Genomic DNA, 11,967 nt, shown 5'->3' on the forward strand with positions numbered 1-11,967 from the left:
AATCTTCTTGAGGATGTGTACATGACACAGCCTGAAGGATTTGACATACCAGAAGAAGCCCATAAGATATGTAAGCTACAAAGATCAATCTATGGATTGAAGCAAGCTTCCAGAAGCTGGAATCTTCGTTTTGATGAAACGGTAAAACAATATGGATTCATTAAGAACGAAGATGAGCCTTGTGTCTACAAGAAGGTTAGTGGGAGCATGATCGTGTTCCTGGTATTATATGTAGATGACATATTACTCATTGGAAACGATGTCCCTACCCTGCAACAAGTAAAGACTTGGTTGGGGAAATGCTTTTCTATGAAGGACCTAGGTGAAGCAGCCTATATATTAGGAATCAGAATCTATAGAGATAGATCACAAAAACTGCTTGGCCTAAGTCAGAGTACATACATAGACAAAGTGCTGAGACGCTTTAATATGCATGATTCCAAGAAAGGATTCATACCTATGCAACATGGCATGTGTCTATCAAAAACACAATCCCCTTCAACTAAGGAAGAAAGGGAACGCATGAATAAGATTCCATATGCATCTGCAATAGGATCTATCATGTATGCCATGTTATGTACTCGACCAGATGTCTCGTATGCTTTAAGTGCAACGAGTAAATACCAATCTGATCCTGGTGATGCCCATTGGGTAGCTGTTAAGAATATCCTTAAGTACTTGAGAAGGACTAAGGACTCATTCTTGATATATGGAGGTCAGGAAGAATTGGCTGTAATTGGTTACACCGATGCTAGCTTCCAGACAGACAAGGATGACTTTAGATCGCAATCTGGTTATGTGTTTTGCTTAAACGGTGGCGCTGTGAGCTGGAAAAGTTCAAAGCAAGATACAGTTGCTGATTCTACAACCGAGGCCGAGTATATTGCTGCCTCAAGTGCAGCAAAGGAAGCTGTTTGGATCAAAAAGTTCGTTAGTGAACTTGACATAGTTCCTAGCATTGTGGATCCCATTGGTCTCTATTGTGATAACAATGGTGCTATCGCACAAGCTAAGGAGCCTAGATCTCACCAACGATCCAAACACATACTTAGGCGTTATCACCTCATTCGAGAGATAATAGATAGAGGAGATGTGAAAATATGTAGAGTACCTACACTCGACAATATTGCTGACCCACTGACAAAGCCTCTTGCGCAGCAGAAGCATGATGGCCATACTAGATCTATGGGCATTAGGGATATGTCTAATTGGCTCTAGTGCTAGTGGGAGATTGTTGGTGTAAGCCCTAGAGGCCAATACTTTTGGTACTTGTATCGAATTATTTATTAATAATAAAAGGCATTTTTCTTTATTATGTTTGTTTAATAAAGTCCCTGGAATAGATAGTCCATTTAATGTATCAAGTATGACTTAATCATGAGATCACATTAAACATAAGGACACTATTCTTAAAGTGTCCGTAGTCAAGCTTTATTATGAAATGGGATAACATTAAAGCATGGAGACTATTATGTTTGTAGACTGATGATCACGTCTCATGGATCATGGATAAAGAGTTATCAAGTCTTAAACATAGGTATGAATATTAAGAGTAATATTCATACTGGATTGACCCGCTATGAGAATACTATATAGAAAGTTATGCAAAGTGTCATAAGTTATTCTCATGGTGATAATAGTGTATACCACTCTTCGACCTGAAACCACTATGGATCCTAGATGTAGAGTCGAGTGCTTTATTGCTGATCCAACGTTGTCCGTAACTGGATAACCATAAAGACAGTTGATGGGTACTCCACGAAGCATGCTGAGGGACATGAGTGTCCTAGATGGAATTTGCCAATCCTGCTTAACAGGATAAATGTCTATGGGCCCAATATTGAACTGGACAAGGGTGACATGGTCTATACCTTGTGTTCAATATAGACATAAGGGCAAAGGGGTAATTATACACATAATTATTATCACAGGAGGTTTTGTCAGATCACATGACATTTTCGTGACTTGGGTAGCAGTGATGTGTTGCTAGATACCGCTCACTGTTTATTATGTTAAATGCGTGATTTAATATAATTGTCAGCGTCGCGAAAACCTATAGGGTCACACACAAAGGACGGATTGATGAGAGATAGAATAATTAAGGAACATCGTAAGGTACGGTGTACTTAAGCTGAATACGAAATATGGTAAGGTACCAAATACTTAAGTGATTTTGGCATATTATGAGATATAGGCCAAAATGCACTTAAGTGGGCTTTTTGGCTTGAAGCCCACACAAGTGGTTCTATAAATAGAGCTCTTGTGCAGAAGCTTTGTAAAAGGGAAAACAACACAACTGAAGAGTTGGAATTTCGTATCTCTCTTTCCCTCACTCAAAGCCTTCATTCACAAACAGCTAGCACTACGATTGAAGGAATCCGTTCGTGTGGACTGAGTAGAGACGTTGTCATCATTCAACGTTCGTGATCGCCCCGTGGATTTGCTTCAAAGGATTCGATCATTATCAGAGATCTGCACCAAAGGTTTGAATCGCCACAAGAGGTAACGATTCTATCACTGATCATGCTCATTCGTAAGGATCACTAATGGAGAAATTTTTTTAAATTCCGCTGCGCCTTGGATGGCAATTCTCCTTCAAAAACAAGACACCCCACAAGGGATCGTTGATGCTGCTAGAGGAGGTCTAGCAATTAACTACAGGCGTGAGTTTAAGTCTGAGAAAAGGACTCATGTCTCTGAAAATTATTTGGGGAAGAACCCCATGTCAAGGAGTCAATGGAGACACTTTCAGAGGCGTAAGCAGGCCGAAAGAGAGGCTGCTAGAGGAATCGCTGGAAGAGGCATGGCCAGTGGGGCGAATGCTGGGAAGAAGGTTGTTGTGAAGGTCGACACAGCAGCAAAAGAGCGGATCGGGGAGTATGTCCGTCGACTAACTGAGAGATGTTCTGATGAAGTTACTGATGACTTCAATTTAGAGTCCGAAGCAAGTCTGGACATCTTGGTCAACGTGGTGTCAATTCTACCACAGGAATATAATTGTGTGACTGAAGTGGAGGAGTCGGTAGACGATGCTGACGCTGAAGAAATGGCTTTGCACCATCCAAGATGCTATTTTGTGCTAAATGATGGCTCTGCTGAAAGCCAAGAGGCAGTTTTCGAAAGACCAGTGATGACTATGAAAAATCATTTGAAACCACTGCTAATAAGGGCCAAAGTGGAAGGCGTAACTGTCAACAAAGTCTTGGTCGATTGTGGTGCCACTGGCAACATCATGTCGCACCATATTCTGAGAAAGATTGGCAAGTATGATACTGACATTAGATCCAACAACGTGGTTTTGTCTGACTACGGGGGAAAAACGAAAAGCACCATGGGTGTGATTATGGTGAACATCACGGTGGGTTTAATAACTAGACCGACAGTGTTTTATGGTGATAAATGTTAAGCCAAGTTACAACTTGTTATTTGGCAGAGAGTGGCTCCATGGTGTCGGAGTCGTGCCATCTTCGGCGCACCAAAGGTTGGTGATTTGGAGAGAAGATGGAGTGGTCGAAAATATCGAATCCGACCAAGGGTACTTCATGGCTGACGTAAATAATGTCGGCAAGAAAGAATTCGAGAGAAAGTTGGCCAACATTTCTCCTTGTTTTCCAGCAAAAGATGTATATGCTAATCTGAATGAGGCTTTCGTTTCGCTAACTTTACACGAGACTCATGGTTTCATTTGGGATGTGGAACGTCTGGATGATCCACCCTATACAGGTATCCGGCCGACAGGTTGGGGAGATGTCACTGATGATGACTGAGCAGGAAGCTCTAAGAAATATTTCCATACGTTGTCGAGAATAAATTAAAGTCGGCTCTAGAGGCTGAGGAAAACATGGCTGTCGAAGCCTATGTGTTAAATAAAGAGGGTTATATGGCTATTGGGCCAGAGCCCCCAGATAAGCCAGTTTTGGCTAAAGGAAACGTTAACATGCAGCGTTTGGACTGTATTTATGACAATGAACCTTTAGGGTTTGAAAAAGACCCAAAGGCACCAAAGAAAATCTGACCAAAAGACCCCTTGGAAGAAGTCGACCTTGGCGAAAATGGCGAGAAGAGGCCAACATACATCAGCGCCAACATCGACAAAGATCTAAAGTCTGAGGTAATATCCATACTTAAAGAGTTTAGAGATTGTTTTGCTTGGGATTATAACGAAATGCTTGGTTTAAGTAGGGATTTGGTCGAGCTAAAGCTGCCAATAAAAACTGGAAGAAAGCCAGTAAAGCAGACGCCCAGGCGTTTCGCCCAAGAGATCATGGCAAAGATAAAAGCAGAAGTAGAAAGACTCCTGAAAAGCAAGTTTATACAAACTGCAAGGTATGTCGAATGGTTGGCCAATATTGTGCCAGTCAGCAAGAAAAATGGGTCTTTAAGAGTATGTATTGATTTTAAAGACCTAAATGTTGCCACCCCCAAAGATGAATATGCCATGCCCGTGGCGGAAATGCTGGTCGATTCGGCCGTGGGTTTCGAGTATCTAAGTATGTTAGATGGGTATGCTAGATATAACCAAATTTTTATTGCAGAAGAAGATGTGCCAAAGACAGCGTTTCGGTGCCCAGGAGCCTTGAGGACGTATGAGTGGGTTGTCATGCCATTTGGTTTGAAAAATGCCGGAGCGACATATCAGAGGGTAATGAACTCAATGTTCCATGATTTTATTGAAGATTTCATGCAAGTATACATTGATGATATTGTGATAAAATCAAATGGTCGACATACTCACGTCGAACATCTCCGAAAGGCCTTTCTAAGAATGAGGAAATATGGATTAAAAATGAATCCATTAAAGTGTGCTTTTTGTGTGCAAGCAGGCGACTTCCTTGGCTTTGTGGTGCATAAAAAGGGTATTGAAGTAAACCAAAGCAAAACAAAAGCCATTATGGACGTCAAGCCTCCGTCTACCAAAAAGGAGCTACAATCTTTGTTGGGCAAAATAAATTTTCTTAGAAGATTTATATCAAATTTAAGTGGCAAAACAAAAGCTTTTTCCCCACTACTTCGACTGAAGAATGAGGAGTTTAAGTGGCTAGAAGAGCACCAGGAGGCTTTTGACAAAATCAAAGAGTATTTGATTAGGCCTCCAGTACTGGCTCCTCATTTTAGGAATAGGCCAATGAGGTTGTATATTGCAGCCTCAGAGTCGGCCATAGGAAGTATGTTAGTCCAAGAGGATGAAAAATGTGTCGAAAGACCTGTGTATTACCTTAGTCAAATGCTTAATGGTTTTGAAACTAGGTATAATGATATAGAAAAACTATGTTTATGCCTGTATTTCTCTTGTATGAAACTAAAGCAATATATTAAGCCTGTTGATGTGTACGTATCTTCCCACTTTGATATTATTAAACACATGTTGTTTAAACCAATTTTGCATAGTCGAATTGGGAAATGGGTTTTGGCGTTAATAGAATACTCTCTGACATACGTACCCTTGAAAGCAATGAAATGGCAGGTAGTGGCAGATTTTCTTGTCGACCATTCAATGGTCGAAATGACGCAAAATTATGTAGACCTAGCGCCATGGAGGTTATACTTCGACGGTTCAAGACATAAGCATGGATCTGGGATAGGAGGAGTCATAATTTCTCCAGATGGAATTCCAGCAGAGTTCAAGTATAGAATTGAAGGGGTATGCACAAATAATGAAGCAGAATATGAGTCGCTGATTACAGGACTTGAACTACTGCTAGAATTGAGGGTAAGGAATGTCGAAATTATGGGAGACTCGGAGTTAGTAATTAAGCAAGCATCGGAAGAATACAGGTGTGTTAAAAAAAATTAATCATGTATTTTGTGGTCACCATCAGATTACTCAAGAGGTTTGAGCAAGTCAACCTCCAGTACATACCACGGAAAGAGAACCAGAGAGCAAATGATTTGGCGCGGGAGGCTTCAGGGTACAAAGCGTCGAAAGACCAAGATGAAGAGGTCCAAGTAAGAGAGAAAGTACAAGCGACATTGTTATCACCGTCAGATTTGTCGATTATGAAGTTGGGAGCTGTAGATAAAAATCATTTTGAAATTTTGACCGTCGACGACGAGGGGGAAAGTGATTGGTGTAAACCGCTAGTCGATTATTTATGCAATCCTGTAGGGTCGACAGATCGAAAGATAAAATATAGGGTCCTTAGCTACGTCTTGGTGAATGATAAATTATTCAAAAAGACGGTCGAAGGAGTGTTATTAAAATGCCTAGGAGAAAGCGAGGCATATGTGGTTGTGTCAAGCGTACATAGTGGAGCATGTGGGGTGCATCAAGCAGGTGTGAAGATGAAATGGCTCTTGATGCGCTCAGGAGTTTATTAGCCTTCAATGTTGAAAGATTGCATAGAATTTGCTAAAAGCTGTCAGGAATGCCAAGTGCATGGGGGCATACAACATGTGCCTGCAAGCGAGTTACATACAATTGTGAAGCCCTGGCATTTTCGAGGGTGGGCACTGGATGTTGTCGGAGAAATAAAACCAGCCTCGTCGAAACAACAAAAGTATGTTTTGGTCGGTATTGACTATTTCACAAAATGGGTCGAAGCCATGGCATTAACAAATGTAGACCAAGAGGCTGTGATAGATTTTGTCCAAAGTCATATCATCTGCAGGTCAGTCTTCATTGGTCGAAAAGTGCAAGATTTTGCAAAAGAAATGGGAATCAAATTACTGACTTCTAACCCCTATTACGCACAGGCGAATGGCCAAGTCGAGGCTGCCAATAAGGTGATCATCAGCCTAATAAAGAAACATATAGGCAAGAAGCCAAGAAATTGGCATAATACGTTAGACCAAGCTTTATGGGCATGTCGAACGTCACCAAAAGAAGCAACTAGAACAACTCCATTTTGACTGGTATATGGGTATGACGCAGTGTTGCCAGTAGAGATTCAGGTTCAGGCAGTCAGAACCCAAAGGCAGTATGAAATACCTTCTGAAGATTATTGGAGCATGATGACAGACGAACTGGTCGACTTAGATGAGGAGAGAATGTTAGCCTTGGATTCCCTACGAAGGCAGAAAGAAAAAGTCGCCAAAGCCTACAATAAAAAGGTGAAAGGAAAAATGTTTGTTGTCGACGATTTAGTTTGGAGAGTGATCTTGCCTATGGATAGAAATGATAGAGTTTTGGGTAAATGGTCCCCTAATTGGGAAGGACTGTTTAAGGTTTTGCAGGCCTTTTCTAATAACACCCATGAGATCGAGGAGTTGGCACCAGATAGGCGAATCCTAAGGGTGAATGGAAAGTACTTGAAAAAATATAGGCCTCTCCTTCAAGAGGTCAAGATTTCGACAGAATAAATGACGGTCGAATGAACTATGTTGGAGAAAACTATGTTGGAAACCAGCTATGGAAAGCACGGAAAATATAAATAGTGCTAAAATAAGAATGATAACATTAAAGCGGCAAAAAAGCCATTGTTTAAACATTACACAAAAATAACACAAAATAAAAAGCGGTCAGAGTTGGCCGAACTTGGATTGAAAAGATTTAAGCTCAAAATTATAATGCAGAGGCGTAGGCTCCAAGGTGTCGGCCTGGGCTTTAAGTTGTTCAAGCTTCTTCTCAATAGTCGAAAGCTCTTCAGCTACCGCTATGGCATCACGGGTGGTTTGCTCCATAATGGCTTGGGAAGGTTTCAGAACCTCGTCGATAAAGCACGATTCTTCCTTGGTGATTGACTCCAGCTCACTGTCCAAGGCAACAATTTGACGTCGAAGGGCATCAATTTATTGGTGTATCTCAGTGGCCCTCGTCTGTTTGGAGATCAACTCTCTTTCCTTCTCCTCCATAGTCCCCAGCAGTTTGGTGACCTCCGCGTCAGCGTTCATCACCAACTCCCATTTTCCTTCACAAAGGCCTCAGTAGAAGCAATTTGGCGTTCAATTTCCCTAATGTTGTCAAGATGGCGCAACATGGGAACCAGGAATTGTTCTAGAGCGGCTGTTGCACACGTGGCATATTCTGAAAGTTGAAGTTCTTTAAGTTGGGCTAAAACACGCAAGATCTCTGGACCGACAACGGGTTCATGCATGAGCATAAAAGAGAGGTCAGGATTCAAGGCGTGAAAGCGGACTTTGTCCATTAAAGCTTTGGCCTTCGTTGCTTCAGAGCCCATTTTTCCAGAATGAAGCTGTTCAGAGTCAGAAGAGGCATCACGTGATCTCACCAGGTTACGGAGCCTAGCAATTGCTTCTAAAGCAGAAGGCTTTATCGCCAGCCCCGGGAGAGATGAAGGAGAAGCAGACGACAGAGGAGTAGCTTGAGAAGAAGGAGAAGTAGTTGACAAAGGAGTGGTGTGAGAGGGTGGTTTCTTATTGGTGTCGACACCCACTGGTCCCCTTGGATCCTGCAAAGGCAAGGAAGCTGAAGAAATACTAGAGTTAGAACTAGGCGAACTAGAGTCAGTATGCGTTACAGGACTAGTGACTAAGTCAGAGTAATATCACTAATCTGGATAGGGAAGTCAATGAACTCACCAGCGGTGTCGACAGACTGTAGTGGGTGAGCTAGAGAAGAAACCGGCGACGAAGGGGTATAGTCAGAAACAGGTTGAGTCGGCTCAGCAGAAGCATCAGCCTGCTGTAAGGAAAAAATGTGTGTAAGAGAAGTACAATAATCCAAGGGAGTAGACAGGAAAACAAGTAATTACCTGTGTCAACGCATGGGAGACGGCATCTTGATTTTCTTTCCCCAAAGCAGCAGCAGGGGAGGTGCTAGTCGACTGTGAAACCCCCACAGCTGGATCAGGGACCTTGTCGAGAATGGAAGTGTCGACCACAATGGTGTCGACATCTACAGCAGGAGCCTCTGGAGTGAGCGTTTTATGGTGCCTCTTTTTCTTGGATTCGCCACTCCTAGAAGGATAGTCATGCTTCTTCCTTTTGTGGCCATGGTGGTTTTTTTATTTGTGCTGAGAAGATGGTTGGGAAGTTGGCTGAAGATACGAAGAGAGGTTATAAGCAGATATTCTAGCCAGAAGATCAGACAAGCCGACAAGAAATATCTCAGAGCCTGTGGCGGTAGAGCGTTTGTGTTTTTTAGATTTTTTGGAGTGAGAGGAGACAGTGGGGTCTGTCGAACGTGGTTGACCCTACACATAAGTGAGAAATTAGAGACCACGTAGTGTTTCCCTTAAAAGTCACAAGAGTAAATGAGACTGCTTCATATAGGTGCATACCGAAGAACTGGTTTTTTTCAAGACTTGAGCAATAGGGCGCTCATCATCATCAGAGGATTTCTCAGGAGCATCCTGCAAAAAGGGAGATGACGGCTAAGAATAAAAAACAAAAAGCTAAAGGAAACGACAACTCAACTAGAGTCGAACATAAGCCTCTTGTGTCGAAGGAGTAGGTTCTTTAGCAAGAGCAGGACCCACAGGGTCTATAGGGATCGCTGCAAATAAATAGAAGAAACACAAGTGAGCAACGAAATCCAACTAAAAGGAAGTTTAGCTTTCTAGAAAAATGTTACCAAGTTATGTGGATTCGAACACGCTAACATATTGAGGATCAATATGAAGTAGCCCTGGGTAATCAGGCAGATAATGCTTCGTCGGGACCACTCTGTCGGCCTTCTTCTTATAGGCATTTTGTACGTGTGAAATTGGACAATAAAACCACACCGAAACCAAATGGCCAAAGGCCAAAGCCAAGGGGCTAGATGGCAGAGGAGGGAACTTGAGGTTTCCAAAATGAAGGGCGTAAAGATACTTGTCTTTCGCGTAACCGGGGATTTTAAGTTTTGGGAGCCTGTCGGTTACTTTCTCCTTTAGTTCGACCGCGACCTCCCAGATGGTCCAACGAAGATTATCTGGTCGATACACAACTTGAAAATAGTTCTGGAAAGCGCGTATTTGTTTGACATGAAGAGCCTTACAGTTGGTCGACTTCGCCTGCAAGTAAACAAAAGCTTGAGTTAGTTCATATAGTTTGGCCTCGGGAGCGCCAACATAAACAGCAAAATACGATTGCCACCAATCATCGAATTCCTTGGTGCAGAAGAAGGCTGGTCGAAAAGGAACGGAGGGGAGTCGTGGTCGGTTTTCTCAGATGGTTTCAAGATCCTCCTGGATCTCACTCCAAGGTTGACCACAGAGGATATTGGTGAGTAATTCTTGAGATGAGAAGAGGGACTTGGGGATAAATTGGCAAAGGCCAAATTGTCTGACCACCAAGTTAGGTTGGTAAGCCACTAAGCCAGGATTGCTACTAGAGGTTTCAGCCGACAGGAATCGAGGGACCAGAAGAAGCCTCCAAATGAGGAAGGCTTTATCTCTATGCTCATCTTCAGTTGGAGGAAAAGGCTTGGTGAGCCATGCAGGCCCCTCAGTTCGACGGCTGAAAGGGGCCATAAAAGGTAGAAAAATGGCACGGGTCAGCATGATGTTAAATAAAAGACGAAACACTTGGAGGTTAGGGAAGTTTTTGTCGATGGGAATCAGAGGGATCAACTATTTCCAAATAAGGTGTCGTTCCTCTGGGGGACACGCAACCCTTCTCATCCCGTAGGGGGCTATATCTTTAGAGAAAGTGGCATTGAGCCATAATTGCAAGAACCAAAAAGGTCCATGGACCAATACATTTTTATTTCTGGAACTCTCAGGGTCAAAGAGTCTAATTTGGCAGACGACCTCAAACAGAGACTCATAGAGAGAAGCTAAAATCAATTTGCCCAGGGCGATGTCGCGCTCTTGGTGCAGTTGAGTTGCCAGGAGAGCAAAGTGCTTGGCTATCTGCATAGATCTGGAGCAGAAAACAAAGCGAGATAGCCAGAGGGTCAGGAAAGCCACATGTTCCTCGTCGGTCACAGGGTCTGAAGAGGTGGCATGGTGATCAATGAAATTGTTATACGTTGGCTTGTGAGAGTCACCAACGTCGAATCACATGGAGATTGGCGCTACAACTTCACAGTCGAAGACTTCGCTAGTCAATTTTAAGCCAGTGATGACAGCGATGTCCAGGAGTGTCGACGTGATCATGCCACACTTGGTATGGAAAGAGTTGGTCGAACTCTCCCAAAATTGGAGGGCAGCTAATAACATGCCACAAGAATGGGGAGGGCAACAACGGACAATCTGTAGAAGGGTGTATATGCATGTCCTTTTCCAATGGACGATTTTCTCTGATTCTAACCGATCCATCCAGGCACAAAACTTTGGACAGTTTTTGGGAGGAGAAGTCCTGAAGTTCCTGTCGACGTAGCGAAGGGAAAAGGGTTTTTGAGCAGAAACGAAGGGTTCAGAGATATGACTGGAGGGGAAAAGGGAAGAATTTGTTCTGGTAATCTCTGGGTGTCGGTTTTCTGGAAGAGGACCTAAGAACGCTAAGGGTTCATCAGCCAAAGAAAGAGGAATCAATACCTGAGAACGCCAGATTTTTGCCTTCTCTTCTGCAAACGGAGGCTAAGGAACATATTCCTTACCATCAATGGTGAGAGGATGTGTGAGTTTAGCAGCGGAGGGTTTGTTGGAGCTAACCATGAAGAAAATGGAAGTTTTTTTGGAGAAGAAGAGTTCTTACACAGAGTGCAGGAGATGATTGTATGCTGAAGCAAAAGGGCGAAAAAAGGGAAGAAGAAGAAAGAACGAGGGTTTTATAGGGGTTAAACCCTGAGCAGAGAAGAGCGAGAGTTTGATCTTCCATCTTCGACATGTATGCCCACGTTCCCACATTTGCAGACACGTGGAGGAGAGAAGGCAGGCGTGATAGCAAACACGTTTCAGTCATAAAGACGTGAAGTGACGGGGACGTGATTTTATGTGTCTCGAGGGAAAAAGGAAACGTTCGTCATGATTATGTGACGTCATCGGCGTGGGGAAAACAGAGGTCCCACTAAGTAGAAGTGGAAGCAGTAAGGGGTAAGTCGACATCTCAAAGATGCCATCATCTCACCAACATCGACAGTCGAAAATGGCATCTTTGGGGGGCATTTTGTTACCACGAGAAATCTCTAAAGCATGCTGAAAG

General features: G+C 43.0%; 1 protein-coding gene across 1 annotated transcript; it reads left to right on the forward strand.

Moving 5' to 3' along the window:
• The first annotated feature begins 3,841 nt into the window (after positions 1 to 3,841).
• LOC127129628 (uncharacterized) lies at positions 3,842 to 7,299 on the forward strand. Its single transcript, XM_051058779.1, has 2 exons — positions 3,842 to 3,953; positions 6,872 to 7,299. Exons 1-2 carry the CDS (start codon positions 3,842 to 3,844, stop codon positions 7,297 to 7,299), a joined length of 540 nt encoding a protein of 179 aa, XP_050914736.1.
• Positions 7,300 to 11,967: the final 4,668 nt, after the last annotated feature.

The sequence above is a fragment of the Lathyrus oleraceus genome, chromosome 3 (genome assembly GCF_024323335.1).
Source record: "Lathyrus oleraceus cultivar Zhongwan6 chromosome 3, CAAS_Psat_ZW6_1.0, whole genome shotgun sequence".
NCBI lineage: Eukaryota > Viridiplantae > Streptophyta > Magnoliopsida > Fabales > Fabaceae > Lathyrus > Lathyrus oleraceus.